The sequence below is a fragment of the Tachyglossus aculeatus genome, chromosome 22 (genome assembly GCF_015852505.1).
Source record: "Tachyglossus aculeatus isolate mTacAcu1 chromosome 22, mTacAcu1.pri, whole genome shotgun sequence".
Classification (NCBI taxonomy): domain Eukaryota; kingdom Metazoa; phylum Chordata; class Mammalia; order Monotremata; family Tachyglossidae; genus Tachyglossus; species Tachyglossus aculeatus.
The window spans coordinates 56,010,683-56,033,239 of record NC_052087.1 but is presented as its reverse complement, the minus strand read 5'-3'; the positions used below and the strand labels follow the sequence as shown (position 1 = coordinate 56,033,239).

General features: G+C 50.3%; 3 protein-coding genes across 3 annotated transcripts; all 3 read right to left on the bottom strand.

The window, feature by feature from the left end:
- Nucleotides 1-7,794: 7,794 nt before the first annotated feature.
- LOC119943250 (keratin-associated protein 5-10-like) lies at nt 7,795-8,571 on the bottom strand. The gene is made up of 2 exons (XM_038764037.1): nt 8,244-8,571; nt 7,795-8,141 (listed from the first exon to the last, which is right to left on the bottom strand). Exons 1-2 carry the CDS (start codon nt 8,569-8,571, stop codon nt 7,795-7,797), a joined length of 675 nt encoding a protein of 224 aa, XP_038619965.1.
- Nucleotides 8,572-14,996: 6,425 nt separating this feature from the next.
- Nucleotides 14,997-15,749, bottom strand: LOC119943252 (keratin-associated protein 5-1-like). The gene has a single exon (XM_038764041.1). The coding sequence runs from the start codon at nt 15,747-15,749 to the stop codon at nt 14,997-14,999; it is 753 nt and encodes a 250-aa protein (XP_038619969.1).
- Nucleotides 15,750-20,430: 4,681 nt separating this feature from the next.
- LOC119943248 (keratin-associated protein 5-1-like) lies at nt 20,431-21,246 on the bottom strand. The gene is made up of 2 exons (XM_038764036.1): nt 20,925-21,246; nt 20,431-20,888 (listed from the first exon to the last, which is right to left on the bottom strand). Exons 1-2 carry the CDS (start codon nt 21,244-21,246, stop codon nt 20,431-20,433), a joined length of 780 nt encoding a protein of 259 aa, XP_038619964.1.
- Between the last annotated feature and the right edge of the window lie 1,311 nt (nt 21,247-22,557).

Below are 22,557 nucleotides of genomic sequence, written 5' to 3'. Positions count from 1 at the left end.
TGAGGGGGTGGGAAGGGGGCTGGGGAGTGGGGGGACAGATCTTTATTTTCATGATGAAGGGCTTAGGGTCGGGGTGGGGCGGGGATGGGAGACCAGGGCTGGGGGCGTTTGTTGGGGGGCGGGAGGGGGGCCGGCTAGAGACCTAGCAGGGGCGAAGGTCGGGTGAGGGGGTCTTATTTTTGAGGGAATCAGTCCTTGGGACCCCAGACAAGTCCTGGCCCAGCCCCCTACCCCTATAAGACTCTGGGACTACTATGTCCGGCTGAATGGAATCTCTCTTTCTGCTTTCAATTTATTCTCTCTCTCTATCATCTATCTATCCTGTCTATCTACCTCTATCTCTATCTCTCCCTCTCTTTATTTCATTCATTCAGTTATATTTATTAAGCACTTACTATGTACTAAGCACTTGGGAGAGTACAGTACAACAATTAACTGACACATCCCTTAAACACTTTCTGTCTCTCTCTTTCCTCTTTCTCTCTCTGTTACTGTCTCTCTCTCCTCCCCACTGTCTCTCTCCTCTCTGTTAGTGTCTCTCATCTCTCGGCCTCTGTCTCTCTTCTCTCTCGCCACCACCTTCTCTCTCCACTCAGTTTCTCTCTTCTCTCAGCCATTCTTTCTCCTCTCTGTTAGTGTCTCTCTTCTTTCTCCACCACTGTCTCTCTCCACTCAGTTTCTCTCTTCGCTCAGCCAGTCTCTCTCCTCTCTGTTAGTGTCTCTCTTCTCTCTCCACCACTGTCTCTCTCCACTCAGTTTCTCTCTTCTCTCAGCCAGTCTCTCTCCCCTCTGTTAGTGTCTCTCCTCTCTCCACCACTATCTCTGTCCTCTCCGTTAGTGCCTCTCCTCTCTCTCTGTCACTCTCTCCTCTCTGTTAGTGTCTCTCCTCTCTCTCTGTCACTGTCTCTCCCCTGTCACTATCTCTCTTTGTCACCATCTCTCTCTTCTATCTCTATCAGTGTCTCCCCCCGTGACTGTCTTTACCCCCCCGTCACCGTATCTCTCCTCTCTCTGTCTCTCTGTTCTCTCTCAGTTTCTCCACTATTTTACTCTTTCTCCCTCATTCTGTCTCTCTCTGTCCCTGTCTCTCAGTTACCCTCCATTTCTCTCCTCTCTATCATTGTCTCTCTCTTCTCTCTGTCAGTTTCTCCGCTCCTTTCCTCTCTTTCTCCCTCATTCTGTCTCTCTAGGTCTCTGTCTCTCAGTTACTCTCCATCTCTCTCCTCTCTCTGTCACCAACTCTCTATCTTTGCCTCCTTCCTCTTTCCCTCTTGCTCTTTCTCTGTCCGTATGTCTCCCTTTCCCTCCTCTCCTTCTTTCTCCCTGTTTATCTCTGTCACTGATTCTCTCCCGCTGTGTCTATTTCTCCCTCTCTGCCTCTTTCTCCCTCTGTTTCCTCCTGTCTCTGTCTCAGTCCCTCTCCCGGTCACTGTCGCAGTCTCTGTCACACTTTCTCTGCCTCTTTCTCAGTGTCTGTTTCTTGGCCTCCCTTTCCCCGTCTCTCTGTCCCTGACTCTGTCTCCCTTTCCCTCCCCTTCTCCTCTTTCAGTTTCTCTCTTTTTATTATCTCTCAAGCTTCTTCTTTCCCAGCCTCCAACAGGTCCCACTGGACTCACCCTACAGAGCCCTCCCAAGTCCTCCACACCCCCTCCCCATGGCCCCCCATCCCTGTCCCAGGCCCCGAGGAATCACCCCCACCCCACCCCCCAACCTCAGGCCGTGGGCCCCGGAGCCCCGGATGAGGGGAGAAGGGCTGATAAAAATGGGCAGGGGGCATGGGGGGCTTTCTCAAAGCTACTGTATCTCTGTGAACTTTCAATAAAATACCTCTGCCCAGCTCCGATTCCTACAGGGATTTGGGGAGTATTTCCCGTCCGTCCCACCTCCAGCATCGGATGGTCAGTCCTGTCCATCCCACCTCCAGCATCGGGTGGTCAGCCTTACTCATCCCACCTCCAGAACTGGTCAGTCAATCCTGTCCATCCCACGTCCATCCCACCTCCAGCATCGGATGGTCAGTCCTGTCCATCCCACCTCCAGCATCGGGTGGTCAGCCTTACCCATCCCACCTCCAGAACTGGTCAATCAATCCTGTCCATCCCACCTCCAGCATCAGGTGGTCAGTCCTGTCCATCCCAGCTCCAGCATTGGATGGTGAGTCCTGTCCATCCCACCTTCAGCTTTGGGCAAGCAGTCCTGTCCATCCCACCTCCAGCATCGGACGGTCAGTCCTGTCCATTCCACCTCCAGCATCGGGTGGTCAGCCTTACCCATCCCACCTCCAGAACTGGTCAATCAATCCTGTCCATCCCACCTCCAGCATCAGGTGGTCAGTCCTGTCCATCCCAGCTCCAGCATTGGATGGTGAGTCCTGTCCATCCCACCTTCAGCTTTGGGCAATCAGTCCTGTCCAGCAAACCTCCAGCATCGGGTGGTCAGTCCTATCCATCTCACCTCCAGTATAATCAGGGCATCAGGTGGTTGGTCCTGTCCATCACATTTCCAGCATTGAGTGGTCAGCCCTGTCCATCCCCCCGTGGCATCGGGTGGTGGATGCCCAGTGTTGATGGGAGTCAGGCCACCGGGACTTCCCAGGCTAATGAGCAAATGGGTAAACAAAACTCCAAACAAATCAACAAGCCAGAACCACGGGGTAGGAGTCCAAACACATAAACAAACATACAAAAAGTCCAGGTAAACCTGCCACTTACAAGATTCCCTTCCGGTTAAGTGGCTCGATCGGAATGTGTCAGGGATCATGTAAGGTTAATGAGGGAAACCTCTATGGAGGAGGAGTTTTTCCGACAGACACTTGAATAGACAGTTCTCTTCCCTGAAAATCCAATCAAATTCCACTTTGCTTCAATCTAAACCGGCAGCGTTCAAGTATTTTCAATAAGAGGCTGAATTACCGGAACTCAAAGAGAAAGAAAGAGCCTGGGCCCAGGAGCCAGAGGATCTGGGTTCTAAACAGTGATCTGCACCCAGTGAGAGCTCAATAATAATAATAATAATAATAATAGCTCTCCCCCTTCTAGACTGTGAGCCCGTTGTTGGGTAGGGACCATCTCTATATGTCGCCAACTTGCACTTCCCAAGCGCTTAGTACAGTGCTCTGCACACAGTAAGCGCTCAATAAATATGATTGAATAAATGAATGAATAAACACGATTGAATGAATAAATGATCCCTCCTCCATCACATGTCTGCTGTGTGACCTTGGTTACTAGGAGCAATAAGTGCATAAGCCAGGGGTCTTGGGGCTGGGAGAAAACTTAAGGAAATTGGGTTATCAAGCATCCAAATGGCACCATTCCTGGTGGAGATGTGGAAATGCAAGAGATGGAACTCGTAAACCTCAGAAAGGTGGAGTCAGGCGGCAGGCAGGCCTAGCTAGGATCTAACTGGAGGAATGAAGTTGGAATAGCGAAATGGTGCACAGCAATTATTACAATTATTTGGGTAAATGTCTCTCCTCCTGCAACACCCAACCTCTTTGAGGTGGCAGAGCAATTTTGCCATTAGGCATGATAGCAGTGCCAATAGTGGAAAGAGCCCACGCTTGGGAGTCAGAGGTCATGGGTTCAAATCCCGGCTCTGCCATTTATCAGCTGTGTGACTTTCGGCAAGTCATTTCACTTCTCTGTGCCTCAGTGACCTCATCTGTAAAATGGGGATTAAGACTGTGAGCCCCACGTGGGACAACCTGATTACCTTGTATCTACTCCAGCTTTTTGAACGGTGCTTGGCACAAACTAAGCGCTTAGCAAATACCATTATTATTATTATAATCCAGTTGGATACCGTCCCTGTCCCACATGGGGCTCACGGTCTCCAACCCCATTTTACAGATGAGGGAACTGAGGCCCGGAGAAGCGAAGTGACTTCTCCAAGGTCACACAGCAGAAAAGTGGTGGAGCTGGGATTAGAATAATAACGATAATAATGATGGAATTTATTCAATGCTTACTATGTGCAAAGTACTGTTCTAAGCGCTGGGGAGGTTACAAGGTGATCAGGTTGTCCCACGGGGGGCTCACAGTCTTAATCCCCATTTTACAGGTGAGGTAACTGAGGCCCAGAGAATAATAATAATAATAATAATGGCATTTATTAAGTGCTTACTATGTGCAAAGCACTGTTCTAAGCGCTGGGGAGGTTACAAGGTGATCAGGTTGTTCCACGGGGGGCTCAAAATCTTAATCCCCATTTTACAGATGAGGTCACTGAGGCCCAGAGAAATTAAGTGGCTTGCTCAAAGTCACACAGCTGACAATTGGCCAAGCCGAGATTTGAACCCATGACCTCTGACTCCAAAGCCCGGGCTCTTTCCGCTGAGCCACGCTGCTTCTCTAGAACCCATGACCTTCTGACTCCCCGGGCCCAGGCTCTAGCCACTATGCCAGGCCTGAAGGTAAACGGGGGTTACCTCAAAGTGAGAAACAATCACCCATCCTTCTTTTCTCCAGTGGAACTCTTCTGGCTCCTGACACGGGCCCAACTATCAGTTTCAGCAGAGGCCGGACAAGAGGAGGAATTTATTTCTTACTCTAATTAATTTTATTAATGATATGTATATGGCTACAATTCTATTTATTCTGATGGTATTGACACCCGTCTACTTGTTTTGTTTTGTTGTCTGTCTCCCCCTTCTAGACTGTGAGCCCATTGTTGGGTAGGGATTGCCTCTATATGTTGCCAAATTGTCCTTCCCAAGCGCTTAGTACAGTGCTCTGCACACAGTAAGCGCTCAATAAATATGATTGAATGAATGAATGAAGAGGAAAATGGGCCAGGTTTGGGCTCTGGGAAATCCTTCCTTCCTGCTAGGCATCCATACACTCCTCTGCAGAAATCAGAATCCAGCTGATACCATCATCAGTCGCTCAGATAAGGAGACAACTCACAGAGGTAGTGGCCCTTTAGAAGACAGCAGTCAGCCAGTCAGTCATATTTAATAATAGTAATAATTTATTCATTCAATCATATTTATTGAGCGCTTACTGTGTGCAGAGCACTGTATTAAGTGCTTGGGAAGTACAAGTTGGCAACATATAGAGACGGTCCCTACCCAACAGCGGGCTCACAGTCTAGAAGGGGGAGACAGACAACAAAACAAAACATATTAACAAAATAAAATAAATAGAATAAATATGTACAAGTAAAATAAATAAATAAATAGAGTAATAAATATGTACAAACCTATATACATATATACAGGTGCTGTGGGGAGGGGAAGAAGGTAAGGTGGGGGGGATGGGGAGGGGAATGAGGGGGAGGAGGGGGCTCAGTCTGGGAAGGCCCCCTGGAGGAGGTGAGCTCTCAGTGGGGCTTTGAAGGGAATAATAATGATGCCATTTGTTAAGCACTTACTATGTGCCAAGCACTGTTCTAAGCACTGGGAAGGTAATCAGATTGTCCCTCGTGGGGCTCACAGTCTTCATCCCCATTTTACAGATGAGGTCACTGAGACACAGAGAAGTTAAGTGACTTGCTCAAAGTCACACAGCTGACAAGTGGCAGAGGCAGGATTAGAACCCAGGACCTCTGACTCCCAAGTCCATGCTCTTTCCACTGAGCTACGCTGCGTCTCATTCATTCATTCATTCAATTGTATTTATTGAGCACTTACTGTGTGCAGAGCACTGTACTAAGCACTTGGAAGTAGAAGTCGACAACATATAGAGACGGTCCCTACCCAACAACAGGCTCACAGTCTAGAAGGGGGAGACAGAGAACAAAACAAACCATGTAGACAGGTGTCAAAATAGTTGAGCACTTACTGTGTGCGGAGCACTAGAGCCCAGACCTGGGCATCAGGAGGTCATGGGTTCTAATCCCAGCTCTGCCACTTGTCTACTGTGTGACCTTGGGCAAGTCACTTCACTTCTCTGGGCCTCAGTTACCTCATCTGGAAAATGAGGATTGAGACTGTGAGCCCCACGTGGGACAGGACTGTGCCCAAATTGATTTCCTTGTATCTACCCCAGCACTTAGTACAGTGCCTGGCATATAGTAAGCACTTAACAAATACCACAATTATTATTACTATTATTATAAGCAAGTGGGCGAGGATAATATAGCAGTAAACAGACACATTCTGTGAAGCGGCATGGCTTTGTGGATAGATCATGGCCCTGGGGGTCAGAAGGATCTGGGTTCATTCATTCATTCAATTCATTCATTCAGTCATATTTACTGAGCACTTACTGTGTGCAGAGCACTGTACCAAGTGCTTGGAAAGTACAATCCAGCAATAAAGAGAGGCAACCCCCGCCCACGATGGGCTTGCAGTCTAGAAATCTCCACCACTCGTCTGCTGTGCGATCTTGGGCAAGTTGCTTCATTTCTCTGGGCCTCAGTTCCCTCATCCGTAAAATGGAGATTAAGACCGTGAGCCCCATGTAGGATGGGGACTGTGTCCAACTGGATTATCTTAATAATAATATAATTGTGGTATTTGTTGAGCACTTACTATACTCCAGGTGCTGTACTAAGCACTGTGGTGGGTACTAGAAAATCAGGCGGGACAAAGTACCTTGTCCCTACCCCAGTGCTTAGAACAGTGACTGGCACTTAATAAATACTACTGCTGTCATTATTATTATTATTACATTCCCTGCCCATAATGAGCTTACAATGTCAGTCTAGGGGAGTAGTTCCAAGACCCTCACTGACCCCCAGAAGTGTCTGGATAATAATAATAAACCCTGAGCTTATTAATAATAATGTCCTGAGCCCTGGACAGGGTGATTATTATTATTAATAATAATAATAATGGTATTTGTTAAGGGCTTACTATGTGCAAAGCACTGTTCTAAGCACTGGAAGGTTACAAGGTGATCAGGTTGTTCCACAGGGGACTCACAGTCTTCATTCCCATTTTCCAGATGAGGTAACGGAGGCACAGAGAAGTGAAGTGACTTGCCCAAGGTCACACAGCGGACATGTGGCGGAGCTGGGATTAGAACCCATGACCTCTGACTCCCAAACCCGGGCTCTTTCCACTGAGCCACGCTGCTTCTTTAGGCTGCCCATATTCTCTTGGATATGGGCATTATTTGGGGACAGAAGAAGGGTGACAACCACAAAATAGACAGAATAGCCAAGGAAATGCAGGTTTGGGGAACGGAGAGGTCTTTATTTGGAGAATTCAGAGGGAGGCCCTGTGGAGCTCAATACGCACCCAAAGATCCTCAGTCCAAAGGCCCCCACAGGGGCAGGAATTGGAGGGGGTGTTCAGGGAGTGGGGGGAAGAAGCCCCTGGCTTGGGAAGGATCCCAGGGCCGGGAATCCCGGACCTGAGTGCCCACTCTGAAGAATGGCCAGAGAGAGAGAACGGGCGGTGTCCTTCCATCCGTCCGTCCGCTGTCCGGGTCTGTCTGCCCGGGCCCGGATCACTCCGTCTTCACCCAAGGCATCATCATCAATCGTATTTATTGAGCGCTTACTATGTGCAGAGCACTGTACTAAGCGCTTGGGAAGTACAAATTGGCAACATATAGAGACAGTCCCTACCCAACAGTGGGCCCACAGTCTAAAAGGGGGAGACAGAGAACAAAACCAAACATACTAACAAAATAAAATAAATAGAATAGATATGTACAAGTAAAATAAATAAATAAATAGAGTAATAAATATGTACAAACATATATACATACGTACATATATACAGGTATATATGCAGGAACTGTGCAGGAGAGAGGGGGCTTACTTTGGGGAACTGGGGAGGGTTGGGGATACTCCACGATTGGGAATTGGGAAACATACTGGAAGAGGCCCCAGTGAGCGGCATTAGATCTTACACTGGCAGCAGAGGGGGTGATTGCAGCTGGCCTGGGCACAGCAGGGGGGCTTACAGCAGGGCACACAGCAGTCGGACTGGCAGCAGGGGGGCTTACAGCAGCTGGACTGGCAGCAGCAGGGCACGCAGCAGCCAGCCTGGCAGCAGGGGGGCTTACAGCAGCTGGCCTGGCAGCAGCAGGGCACAGAGCAGCTGGGCGGGCAGCAGGAGGGCACACAGCAGGGCACACAGCAGCTGGTCTGGGAACAGCAGGGTGCAAAGCAGCAGGACTGGCAGCAAGAACCACAGCCTCCGCATGTACCACAGCCTCCTTTGGAGCCTCCGCAGGATCCACAGCCTCCTTTGCCACTTCCACACGAACCACAGCCTCCTTTGGAGCCTCCGCAGGATCCACAGCCTCCTTTGCTACCTCCACAAGAACCACAGCCTCCTTTGCCACCTCCACACGAACCACAGCCTCCTTTAGAGCCTCCGCAGGATCCACAGCCTCCTTTGCTGCCTCCACAAGATCCACAACCTCCTTTGCTGCCTCCGCAAGATCCACAGCCTCCTTTAGTGCCTCCACAGGATCCACAGCCTCCGCACGAACCACAGCCTCCTTTGGAGCCTCCGCAGGATCCACAGCCTCCTTTGCCGCAACCAGAGCTGCAGCACACTGGCACACAGCAGGTCGTGCAGCACGTGGGCATGCAGCACCCAGATCCACAGCCTCCACCGCAGCCTCCACAGCCAGACACGCAGCCCCCAGAACCTCCAGAGCAGCCCATGGTTGGTGTCGGTCGGGTTTCAGGTGGTCCCAGAGTGTCCGGTTTGGAGTGGAAGAGTGTGGGTTGTCTGGGGTCCTTCTCCCTGTGGGCTTATATAGTCCTGCTGGGGGCTGCCGTCACCGCTCACACACTCCCCAACACTTCCTTGTTGTTGTTTATCCCCTCCTCCCCAAATCATATTCTACTGCTTGTGACTTCCTCCTCAATTTGAGCTCATTATCCACATCAAAATGGCCAGAGCGGGCCTTGTGCACATACCTGCTGACCACGGTGGTCAGTCCCAGAGCATAGTGTGGCTCCTAATAATAATAATAATGGCATTTATTAAGCGCTTACTATGTGCAAAGCACTGTTCTAAGCACTAGGGAGGTTACAAGGTGAGATTGTCCCACGGGGGGCTCACAGTCTTCATCCCCATTTGACAGATGAGGGAACTGAGGCCCAGAGAAGTGAAGTGACTTGCCCAAAGTCACACAGCTGACAATTGGTGGAGCCAGGATTTGAACCCATGACCTCTGACTCCAAAGCCCATGCTCTTTCCAGTGAGCCACGCTGCTTCTCCAACCTCTCTGCTTCTCCTACCTCTCGTAATAACAAGGTCAGTGGTATCCATTAAGTGGCTGCCATGTGCCAAGGACTGTTATAAACCCCGGGGTGGGGACACTCGGTAATCAAGTCGCCCGCAGTTGCTGACCCACATCGACCTCATTTTACAGATGAGAAAACAGAGGCATAGGATTCTCCCTTTTACTTAGACCGTTCGCCCTGTGTCTGACAGGAATTGTGTCTGATCTGATTATCCTGTATTTGCTCCTGCTTTTAGTGTACAGTGCTGGGCATATACGTACTTGGCGTACTATTACTATTATTATTCTTTTCCACTGTATTATTAAGTCAAAGAAAATTGTAGGCTCCCACTGAAACCTTTTTATCATCAATCGTATTTATTGAGCGCTTACTATGTGCAGAGCACTGTACTTTTTATGTGATTGAGGTGAGGAAATAAATGGTGACAGTATTGTCAATTCGAAAATGACTTATAGCCCCTAGATTCTCCCATTTTTGAAGATCCTTTATTCCAGAAAGATATTTTGTATGAATTTATTACTCTATTTGTGCATATTTATTCTATTTATTTTATTTTGTTAATATGTTTTGTTTTGTTCTCTGTCTTCCTTTTCTAGACTGTGAGCCCACTGTTGGGTAGGGACCGTCTCTATATTTTGCCAACTTGTACTTCCCAAGCGCTTAGTACAGTGCTCTGCACACGCAGTAAGCGCTCAATAAATACGATGGAGTGAGTTCTCAGTCACTTAAGATGCAGGTGGCAGGGCCGGGATTTGAACCCAGGTCCTCTGACCATCAGATCCACCCTCTTTCCACTAGGCCGTGCTTCCAAACACAGCTGTGTGCAGGGTTCAGGACAACTGGAAGAGACTGAACCCCACTCCCAACCACTGAGAGTTGTCATATCCTCCCAAAGTTCCCCCAAACTGACTGCATTTGACCTCCCGGGGGGGATTATAACCACCTGGGGTCTTCTCAGACCGTCTCCTGGAGAGAGGTCAGTCATTCATTCATTCGATCGTATTGATAATAATAATAATGATAGCATTTATTAAGCGCTTACTACATGCCGAGCACCGTTCTAAGCACTGGGGAGGTTACAAAGTGATCCGGTTGTCCCACGGGGGGCTCACAGTCTTAATCCCCATTTTACAGGTGAGGTAACTGAGGCCCAGAGAAGTAAAGTGACTTGCCCAAAGTCACACAGCTGACAGTTGGCGGAGCTGGGATTTGAACCCACGACCTCTGACTCCAAAGCTCGTGCTCTTTCCACTGAGCCATGCTGCTTCATTGATTGAGTGCTTATTGTGCCCAGAGTACTGTTCTAAGTGCTGTATATATGTTTGTACATATTTATTACTCTATTTATTTATTTATTTATTTTGCTTGTACATATCTATTCTATTTATTTTATTTTGTTAGTATGTTTGGTTTTGTTCTCTGTCTCCCCCTTTTAGACTGTGAGCCCACTGTTGGGTAGGGACCGTCTCTATATGTTGCCAATTTGTACTTCCCAAGCGCTTCGTACAGTGCTCTGCACACAGTAAGCGCTCAATAAATACAATTGATGATGATGATGATGATGGAGAGAGAGCAATACAATAATAGTAATTGCTACTTGTTAAGCACTTACTATGTGCCAAGCACTAGATACAAGTTAATCAGGTTGGACACAGTCCCTGTTCCACATGGGGCTCACAGTCTTAATCCCCGTTTCACAGATGAGGGAACTGAGGCACATAGAAGTTAGGTGACTTGCCCAAGGTCATTCAGCAGACATGTGCCAGAGTTGGGATTAGGCCCCAGGTCCTTCTGACTCCTGGGCCCATGTTCTATCTACTAAGTGGCTCAGTGGGAAGAGCCCACTGAGAAGTCATGGGTTCAAATCCTGACTCTGCCAATTAGCTGTGTGACTTTGGGCAAGCCACTTAACTTCTCTGGGCCTCAGTTCCCTCATCTGTAAAATGGGGATTAAGACTGTGAGCCCCACGTGGGACAACCGTATCACCTTGTATCCTCCCCAGCAATTGGAACAGTGCTTTGCACATAGTAAGCGCTTTACAAATGTCATTATTGTTATTATTATTATTATTATTATTCTTAAGCTACGCTGCTTCACAATAAACAGACACATTCTGTGTTCACAACAAGCTAAAGACCCTGTGTGAAGGCGGTATGTATCCCTGAGGCCCTCATCCCCCCACTGCTTCATGCCTACAGAGAGGGGGGCAAGGATTTTAGAACTTCCGCACGAGAACCCCAATTCTTTCACCCCACTGAGCTGCTACTTTCACCCCTAAGCTCAAGGATCAGCACCCCGGAAAGCTGCAGAACTATTGAGGTCATTTATTCATTCAATCGTATTTATTGAGGGCTTGCTGGGTGCACAGCACTGTACTAAACACTTGGGAGAGTACGCTATAATATTAGACACAATCCCTGCCCATAACGAGCTTACGGTCTAGAGCAGGAGGCAGACATTAATGTAAATTAATAAATGACAGATAGAGACAAAAGCAGTGTGGGGCTGGGAGAAAGGAGTCATTTATTCATTCAATCGTATTTATTGAGGGCTTACTGGGTGCACAGCACTATACTAAACACTTGGGAGAGTACGCTATAATATTAGACACAATCCCTGCCCACGACGAGCTTACGGTCTAGAGCAGGAGACAGACATTAATATAAATGAATAAATGACAGAGACAAAAGCAGTGTGGGGCTGGGAGAGGGGAGTCATTTATTCATTCAATCGTATTTATTGAGGGCTTACTGGGTGCACAGCACTGTACTAAACACTTGGGAGAGTACGCTATAATATTAGACACAATCCCTGCCCACGATGAGCTTATGGTCCAGAGCAGGAGACAGACATTAATGTAAATGAATAAATGACAGATAGAGACAAAAGCAGTGTGGGGCTGGGAGAGGGGAGTCATTTATTCATTCAATCGTATTTATTGAGGGCTTACTGGGTGCACAGCACTGTACTAAACACTTGGGAGAGTACGCTATAATATTAGACACAATCCCTGCCCACAACGAGCTTGCGGTCTAGAACAGGAGACAGACATTAATGTAAATGAATAAATGACAGATAGAGACAAAAGCAGTGTGGGGCTGGGAGAGGGGATGAATAAAGGGAGCAAGTCAAGGTGACGCGGAGGGAGTGGGAGAAGAGGAAAGGAGGGCTGAGTCAGGGAAGGCCTCTTAGAGGAGATTGGGCTTCAATAAGGTTTGAAGGGACGGAGGGTAATTGTCTGTCGGATTTGAGGAGCGAAGGCGTTCCAGGTCAGAGGCAGGACGAGGGCAAGGGGTCACTGTGGCAAGATAGGTGAAACTGAGGCCCAGTGAGAAGATTGGCATTAGAGGACCCAAGTGAGCCTCCCAGCCTGAGCCCCCTCCTTCCTCTCCCCCTCCTTCCCTTCCCCATTCCCCCAACCCTACCTCCTTCCCCTCCCCACAGCACCTGTATATATGTCTGTACAGATTTATTACTCTATTTTACTTGTACATATTCACTCTTCTATTTATTTTATTTTGTTAATATGTGTTGTTTTGTCGTCTGTCTCCCCCTTCTAGCCTGTGAGCCCACTGTTGGGTAGGGACCGTCTCTATATGTTACCAGCTTGTACTTCCCAAGCACTTAGTACAGTGCTCTGCACACAGTAAGCGCTCAATAAATACGATTGAATGAATGAATGAATGAAAGTGTGCAGGCTGGGTTGGAGTAGGAGAGTAATAAAGTGAGATAGGAGGGGGCAAGGGGATTGAGCGCTTTAAAACCAAGGGTGAGGAGTTCGTGTTTGATATAATAATAATAATGGCATTTATTAAGCGCTTACTATGTGCAAAGCACTGTTCTAAGCACTGGAGAGATTACAAGGTGATCAGATTGTTCCACGGGGGGCTCACAGTCTTAATCCCCATTTTACAGATGAGGTAACTGAGGCACAGAGAAGTTAAGTGACTTGCCCAAAGTCGCACAGCTGACAATTGGCAGAGCTGGGATTTGAACCCATGAACCCATGACCTCTGACTCTAAAGCCCAAGCTCTTCCCACGGAGCCTGGTGGATGGGCAACCACTGGAGTTTCTTGAGGAGTGGGAAAAACTATCCTGAACATTTTTGTAGGAAAATGTTCCGGGTGGCAGATTTGAGTATGGACTGGAGTGTGCAGAGACAGGAGGCTGGGAGCTCAGCGAGGAGGCTGATGCAGTAATAGAAGTGTGTCCAGCCAGCCGTCCCCCCTCCCCTCCCTGAGGCTCTGTGGTGATGCACTCCTCCAGCCCTGAGACCCCCTTCCTCCAGTTCTGACACCCCCTTCCAAATGCAGATGTAGAACATTGTAACAGAGAAGCAGCGTGGCTCAGTGGAAAAAGCCCGGGCTTTGGAGTCAGAGGTCATGGGTTCAAATCCCAGCTCCACCACTTGTCAACTGTGTGACTTTGGGCAAGTCACTTAACTTCTCTGGACCTCAGTTCCCTCATCTGTAAAATGGGGATGAAGACTGTGAGCCCCACGTGGGACAACCTGATCACCTTGTAAATTCCCCAGTGCTTAGAACAGTGCTCTGCACAGAGTAAGTGCTTAATAAATGCCATAAAAAAAGGAATTTGAACAAATGAATGAGCAAATGCATAGACAATTAACAAGTATCCAAACCTTCCTTTCCTTCTCCTCCAATGCCTTTCCTTTCCTGGCATACTTTGACAGGCTGGAGTAGCTTGAACCGTTCCCCTCAGTGTTTCCTGGGGAAGTTCAGGTTTCAGGTTTGGCCCCTCCAGAACTTTCCACTGGGGTTTTCGAAGGCTGAAGTGAAACAGCCTCTGATCCTCTTATCCTCTTATCGTGTCCCCCCTGTCATGGTCAGGAACCTTACTCCTCAGGGACCCCAGCCTCTGCCCCCAAACTGGAGACCCTCTCTCCTTCGTCCTCTCCTTAATCCCTCATCCCCAACGGCTTCTCTTTCCTCAGTAAGGAGCTGATTCCTCTTGCCCCATGGGTAGAACTCAATGGCAATAACAGTCAGTCAATCAGTTTTATTTATTTATTGAGCGCTTACTGTGTGCAGAGCACTGTACTAAGCACTGGGGAGAGGACAGTCTAACAATAAACAGACACATTCCCTGCCCACAAGGAGCTTACAGTCTAGAGGGGAAGATGAATAGAAATAAATAAATGACAGATACGGACATAAGTGGTGTGGGGCTGGGAAAGGGGATGAATGAAGGGAGTAGATCATGACGACACGGGAGTGGTAGAAGAAGAAAGGAAAGGTTCTTGGAGGAGATGGGCCTTCAGTAAGGCTTTGAAAGTGGGGTTCATAATTGTCTGTTGGATATGAAGAGGGAGGATGTTTCAGGCCAGAGGCAGGATGTGTGTAAGGGATCGGCGGTGAGAGAGACAAGATGGAGGTATGGTGAGAAGGTTGGCATTAGCGGAGTAAAGTGTGTGAGCTGGGTTGGAGGAGGGGAACAGTGAGGTGAGGTAGGAGGAGGGAAGAGGACTGAGGGCCTTAATGTCCTTTGGATGCTCAAGACCCCCGGATTCGCTCCCAGGAGTGTGTGGATGTGGGCATTATTTGAGGGGGCAGAGGACGCAAGATACATGGGAAACACAATGAAGAGATAAGGAAATGCGTGTTTGGGGAGAGGGAGAGAGTCTTTATTGAGAGGTTTCAGAGGGAGAGTCCATTGGCTGGGGTTTGTCTGTCTGGGGAGGAGTCCCGCTTTCTTCGGCCAAGTCGGGAAGGATGAGGGGGAAGGGGCTCACTTGGAGACCTTTGAGGAGGATTGATTGATTGGTTGATCGATGGGGAATTGGGTCACGTCCTGGAAGAGGCCCGGTGAATGGCATTAGATCTTACACTGGCAGCAGAGGGGGTGATCGCAGCTGGCCTGGGCACAGCAGGGGGGCTTACAGCAGGGCGCACAGCAGCCGGACTGGCAGCAGCGGGGCTTACAGCAGCTGGCCTGGGCACAGCAGGGGGGCTTACAGCAGCTGGCCTGGCAGCAGGGGGGCACGCAGCAGGGCACACAGCAGCCAGACTGGCAGCAGGGGGGCTTACAGCAGCTGGCCTGGCAGCAGCAGGGCACACAGCAGCTGGCCGGGCAGCAGGGGGGAGCACAGCAGGGCACACAGCAGCTGTTCTGGGCACAGCAGGGCACACAGCAGCAGGACTGGCAGCAGGAACCACAGCCGCCACATGAACCACAGCCTCCTTTGCCACCTCCACAAGAGCCACAGCCTCCACAGGATCCACAGCCTCCTTTGGAGCCTCCACAGGATCTGCAGCCTCCTTTAGTGCCTCCGCATGAACCACAGCCTCCTTTGGAGCCTCCACAGGATCCACAGCCTCCTTTGCTGCCTCCACAAGAACCACAGCCTCCTTTGGAGCCTCCACAGGAACCACAGCCTCCACCACAGCTTCCTTTGGAGCCTCCGCAGGATCCACAGCCTCCTTTGCCGCAACCAGAGCTGCAGCACACTGGCTTACAGCAGGTCGTGCAGCACACGGGCACGCAGCAGCCAGATCCACAGCTTCCACCGCAGCCTCCGCAGCCTCCGCAGCCAGACGTGCAACCTCCAGAACCTCCAGAGCAGCCCATGGTTTCGTTCAGTCGAGTTTCAGGTGGTCCCAGAGTGTGCGATTTGTAGCAGAAGAGTGTGGGTTGTCTGGTGTCCTTCACCCTGTGGGCTTATGTAGGGACGGCCTGGGGCTGCCGTCACCACAGAAGCACACACACGCACACAGAGTCACTTCCTTGTTGTTGTTTATCGCCTCCTCCCTGGGAAAACTTCGTCCATTCATAGTTTCCTTCTCCATTACGGGGCTCATTATCCGTGTCCAATTGACACTTTCACCATTCCCCTGTGGGGCTCGTCCATGGGACTGTTGGTCACTGCTGTCGGTCCGTGGGGCACCGTGGTCATCTTATCGCCCCTTGTTGAGGGCCGCCCTGGGTTGAGGAGATGCTGGAAGGCTGACCGGGCCTGATTTGTGCTACGCTCGTCACCTCTTGAGGCTCCTGTTTCCATCTCTCCAGTGGAGCCCGTGACCCATCTCCACCGTGTGACGTCCCCCCAAGTCCTCTGTGGGACGAGACTGGAACGACAAAGTTTGAGGGAGGTGACACTGAATGACCAGAGCCGAACCACAGCTCCTCCATCCTCATCTCTGGTCCCCTGTGGTCACCATCACCGCCCTCATCCCCTCCAAATCTTCCCACCAACGTCTCTGTCAAAACAGGGCAGGACTGTGCCCGTCAGTAAACCAGTCCGGTGATCTGGGGACCTGCCCCCTGAAAGACCCTCATCCAGACTCTAGACTCAAAGCTCCTCTCAAATAATAATAGAGCCCGGGGCTGGGAATCAGAAGGTAATGGGTTCTAATAATAATAATAATAATGGCATTTATTAAGTGCTTACTATGTGCAGAGCACTGTTCTAAGCTCTGGGGAGGTTACAAGTTGATCAGGCTGTCTCACGGGGGGGGGCTCACAGTCTTAATCCCCATTTTACAGATAAGGTAACTGAGGCACAGAGAAGTGAAGTGACTTGCCCAAAGTCACACAGCTGACAATTGGAGGAGCTGGGACTTGAACCCATGACCTCTGACTCCAAAGCCTGGGCTCTTTCCACTGAGCCACACTGCTTCCCTAGACTGAACCCTCCTTGTGCGTAGGAAAGATGTCCACCAACTCGATTGTATCGCGCTCTCCCAAGCATTTAGTACAATGCTCTGCACACAGTGAGGGCTCAATAAGTATGACTGATTGACCGATCCAGAAGACAACACCGGGTCGTAGCCCCAAATCGAGGTGACCCTCACAGCCTCCCCAACAAACAGAGCCTAAAGAAGCACTCCATTGAGAGTGGATGGGTTTTGAATTTGGTGGGAGAGCTGAGGGATGTGTAAGTTCTGTCCCGTGGTTGAGTGGACATCCCTGCCGTGTCCTGACAACAGTCACAGCCAAGGGATGATGTGAGCTTCACACTGCCAGTCACTTTTCGGTCACCCAGAGGCCGGTCCTTATGAGCTGGATGATGTCGGCCTTTCCTGTCCATGGAGTCAGTGTCCCGGAGCCGTGGATGGGCTGGACAATCCCTACAGGGGCGAGATTTCCCACCTCTCTGGTCTTGGCACTTCTGGCGGCTTCCCCTCTCTGGGCCGGACACCGCAGCGGGCAGAGGGAGGCTCAGCTGCAGGACACCGGACTGCTCTCCTGACCCCTGAGGAGGGTTGTGGCCCAACCAGTCTCTCCTCAACTTTGGTGTTTGGCCTTCCTGTGGGGCGTAGCGTAGTGGATAGAGCAGGGCCCTGGGAGTAAGAAGGTCGTGGGTTCTAATCTAGGCTCTGCCATGGGTCTACTGTGTGACTTTGGGCAAATCACTTCTCTGTTCCTCAATTACCCCACCTGTAAAATGGGGATTGAGACCGTGAGCCCCATGTGGAACCGGGACTGTAGTCAACCTGATTTGCTTGTATCCACCCCAGCACTAAGTACAGTGTGTGGCACATTGTAACTGCTTAGCAAATACCATGATGATGATGATGATAATTATTATAACACACTGGGGTGCTCTCAAAACTTCTCCTTCATAAAAGGACTTGGAAGAATTTGTTGGAGAGTTGAAACTTTGAATAGTATTCCCAAGACCCTTATTTCCATGAATGGAAAAGAATTGAAGAATTTCCCCACGAGAACCCCAATTCCTTCACGACTTGGCCTGCCATCACCCCTTGGCTTTAGGGTCCAGCACCCCAAATAGCCATGGGACCACTTGTGTCTAGCCCATAGCCCCACCTCCCCTCCCCTCCCTGGACACCCTGGTGACATATCTGAGCCCTTTCCTTCCTCTCCCCCTCGTCTCCCTCTCCATCCGCCTCATCTTACCTCCTTCCCTTCCCCACAGCACCTATATATATGTATATATGTTTGTACATATTTATTACTCTATTTATTTATTTATTTATTTATTTATTTTACTTGTACATATCTATTCTATTTATTTTATTTTGTTAGTATGTTTGGTTTTGTTCTCTGTCTCCCCCTTTTAGACTGTGAGCCCACTGTTGGGTAGGGACTGTCTCTATATGTTGCCAACTTGTACTTCCCAAGCGCTTAGTACAGTGCTCTGCACACAGTAAGCGCTCAATAAATACGATTGATTGATTGATTGCTTGATTGATTGTAATTTTATTTATTTGTATTCATGTATGTCTCCCCACTTCTAGACTGTAAGCTCATTGTGGGCAGGGAATGTCACTGTTCATTGTCGTGTTGTACTTTCCCAAGTGGTTAGTACGATGCTGGGCACACAGTAGGAACTCAATAAATATGATTGTATGAATGAATGAATGAATAAATGTCCCTCCAGCCTACAGCTCCTCAAGACCCTCTTCCAAATGAAGATATAGAGCACCTATAATAATGATAATGATAATAATGATTATTATTATTATCCTTATTTTTATTATAGCATTTGTTAAGCGCTTACTCTGCGCCACACAATGTTACTGCTCTAAACACTGGGGTAGATACAAGGTTTCAGTTTGGACACAGTCCCTGTCCCATCTGGGGCTCACAGTCTAGGGAGGAGCAAGTAGGATTCAATCCCCATTTTATTGATGAGGAAACAGAGGCACAGAAAACTGAAGTGACTTGCCCAAGGTCACCCACTTGACCGTGGCAGAGCCGGGATTGGAAGCCAGGTCTTCTGACTCTTAGGCCTGTGCTCTTTCCGCTAGCCCATGAATTGAAAGTGATTTTAAAGAATGAATGAGGTTACAAAATCAAGGGAACTCGAATTTAAACTCTCTTTTCCTTCCCCTCGAATGTATCCTCTTCCCCGGGGACTTGAGATGCACATGAGCAGCTTAGGCCATTTCTCTCAGCGTCTCCAGGGGAAGGCCCTGTTTCAAGTTTGGCTTTGCCAGAAACTTCCACCAGGGATTTCGAAAGCCTAGGTGAAACGGCCCCCAATTCCCACACCTAGGAGCCTGGCTCCTCAGGAACCGTCTGACCCAGATCGGGAGACTCTTTCTTCTTCGTCCTTTCTCAGAACCCCGCCGGCCCAGCGGTTACTCATGATGGCCAAGGGGCATCTCTTTCCTCAATAAGGAGCCTCCACTTCTTGCTCCAATCCTGCCCTATGACTGGTTGTGTTATCGACGAGGTCACCGGCCGTATTTCTGTCTTTTAAGGTGATCTGCTTTCTCTCGAAGTGGGCATAGTCAACTATTCCTGGATTTCTCTTCCTAGGTCTCTGGGCCTCCCCCTCTAGACTGAAGGCTTGTTGTGGGCAGGGCATGTGTTTGTTTATTGTTATATGGCACTCACCCAAGCGTTTAGTGCAGTGTTCTGCACACAGTAAGCGCTCAGTAAGTATGATTGACTGACTGCCTGGCTGACTGATTGAGAGAAGGTCACAGGACTCGAGATGCCCACTGAGGCAGAATGAGGTCACCAGACATTCAGGCCCAGGGTGGGGTGGGGGTGACTGGTCCGCGGAGATATCCAGTTGACCAAATCACCCCGGGGTGGGGGACAGGTGGGTGCTTACGGGGCCTGTGGAGGCTCTCGCCACTCCAGAGCCAGATTCTCAGGCACTGGCCATTTGTCAGGAGGTAGCAATCCGTTCCAACATCCTCTGGGGCTATCAGCCCCACCCCGATCATGGCCCAGGTTGGGTGGGGGCCATCCTCATTCCATCGCCCTCCTGCTTTCCCCAAAAAGCCTCAGGGGACACAAAGACGTGGCCAGGAATGGCTTGTTACCTGATTCGGGGACTTACTTCCCGGTGCCTCTCCCTTTCCCAGACCACGTCCCATCCCTACCTTTTTCCCACCCCCCACCCCCCACCCTATCCCAAGCCATGCCCATCCCGGCAGTCCTGGTCCTAAGGTTTTGAAAAACCCAGGTTTGGCTCCAGGGGCTTTGACATGGGTAGGACTCAACGGCAATAACACAAAGTCCTTTGGACGTGCCAAACCCCTAGGCTCGTTCCCAGGAGTATGTGGATGTGGGCATTTTTGGAGGGGGAGGACGCGAGACACCGGGGAAAACAGAAGAAATAGCCAAGGAAATGCAAGTTTGGTATCAGAGGGGAGGGTGTCTTTATTTAGAGGTTTCAGAGGGACACTCCACTGGCAGGAGTTTTGCTTTCTTCAGCGTCGATCAGGAAAGATGAGGGGGAAGGGACGCGCTTGGAGAACTTTGCGGAGGACTGATTGATCGATGGGTGAGCTCTTGGTGAATGCCCCGGAAGAGGCCCCGGTGAGTGGCATTAGATCTTACACTGGCAGCAGACTGGGGGACCGCAGCTGGCCTTGGCACAGCAGGGGGGCTTACAGCAGGGCGCACAGCAGTCAGACTGGCAGCAGGGGGGCTTACAGCAGCTGGCCTGGCAGCAGCAGGGCACGCAGCAGCTAGTCTGACAGCAGGAGGGGGCACAGCAGGGCACACAGCAGCAGGACTGGCAGCAGGGGGGCTTACAGCAGCTGTCCTGGCAGCAGCAGGGCACGCAGCAGCTGGGCGGGCAGCAGGAGGGAGCACAGCAGGGCATGCAACAGCTGGTCTGGGAACAGCAGGGCACACAGCAGCAGGACTGGGAGCAGGAACCACAGCCTCCACATGAGCCACAGCCTCCTTTGCCTCCACATGAGCCACAGCCTCCTTTGCCACCTCCACAAGATCCACAGCCTCCTTTGGAGCCTCCACAGGAGCCACAACTGCCTTTACAGCCTCCACAGGAGCCACAGCCTCCTTTGGAGCCTCCACAGGAGTCACAACCACCTTTACAGCCTCCTTTGGAGCCTCCACAGGAGCCACAACCGCCTTTGCAGCCTCCTTTGGAACCTCCACAAGAGCCACAACCGCCTTTACAGCCTCCACAGGATCCACAGCCCCCACAGGAGCCACAGCCTCCGCAAGAACCACAACCTCCTTTGCCGCAACCGGAGCTGCAGCACACTGGCTTACAGCAGGTCGTGCAGCACACGGGCACGCAGCAGCCAGATCCACAGCCTCCACCGCAGCCTCCGCAGCCGCTGCAGCCCCCGCAGCCAGAAGCGCAACCCCCAGAACCTCCAGAGCAGCCCATGGTTGGCGTCGGTCGGGTTTCAAGTGGTCCCAGAAGTGTTCGGTTTGGAGTGGAAGAGTGTGGGTTGTCTGGTGTCCTTCTCCCTGTGGGCTTATATAGTCCTGCCCGGGGCTGCCGTCATCACATGCTCACACACACACACTTTCACACACACACTGTCACTTCCTTGTTGTTATTTACCGCCTCCTCTCTGGGAAAACGTGGTCCACTCATGGCTTCTTCCTCCAACGGGGCTCATTATCCACATCCAGAGGACACTTTCAGTGCGGCCCCAGCGGGCCTCGTCCGGGCTGGTGTTGGTACTGGCCGTCAACCGGTGGTGTGGTGGCGTTGGCACCACCCTTCCCTCCTAGGAGAACCCAATGGAGCACCTGTACTGAGCGTCAGTGATGGCAGCCTGAATTTGCTATGGAGCCACAGCAGAGCTGAGGGACGTTCTAGTTCCCCCGGGGGGACAAGTGGACAATCCGTGGACAGGAGGATGGTCATCATGACGGAAAGGAGATGGGAGCTTTGTATCGTTGGGCCCTGAGAGCTCCCAGAGGCCATTAGTTGCGAGCTGGACGTGTCGGCCCTTTCTGGCCGTGGAGTCATTCATTCATTCATTCATTCAATCATATTTATTGAGCGCTTACTGTGTGCAGAGCACTGTACTAAGCGCTAGGGAAGTGCTTAGTTTGCAACAAGTTTGCAACGTATAGAGACGGTCCCTACCCAACAGCGGGCTCACAGTCTAGGAGGGGGAGACAGACAACAGAACAAAACATATAAACCAAATAAAATAAATAGAATAAATAAGTACAAGTAAAATAAATAAATAAATAGAACAATAAATATGTACAAACGTATATACATATACACAGGTGCTGTGGGGAGGGGAAGGAGGTAAGGTCGGGGGGATAAGGGGGAGCAGGGGGAGAGGGAGGAGGAGGCACTTGTCTCCTGTGTGCCCTTGGGCAAGTCACTTCACTTCTCTGTGCCTTAGTTCCCTCATCAGCAAAATGGGGATGGAGACTGCGAGCCTCATGTGGGACAGGGACTGTGTCCAGCCCAATTTGCTTGGATCCACCCCAGCGTTTAGTACAGTGCCTGACACATAAGTAGCGCTTAACAAATGCCATGATCATTATTACTATCATTATAAGTCCTCTCCTGTGGCCAAGTGGACAATCCCCATCCAAGGAAGACAACTGTCCAAGTGGAGAATCCATGTGAGCTTCCCATTGCCGGTCACTTTTTGGTCAGAGTCCACTCAGAGGCCAGTCGTTTTGAGCTGGACTTTGTCGGCCCTTCCCTGCCATGGAGTCAGTG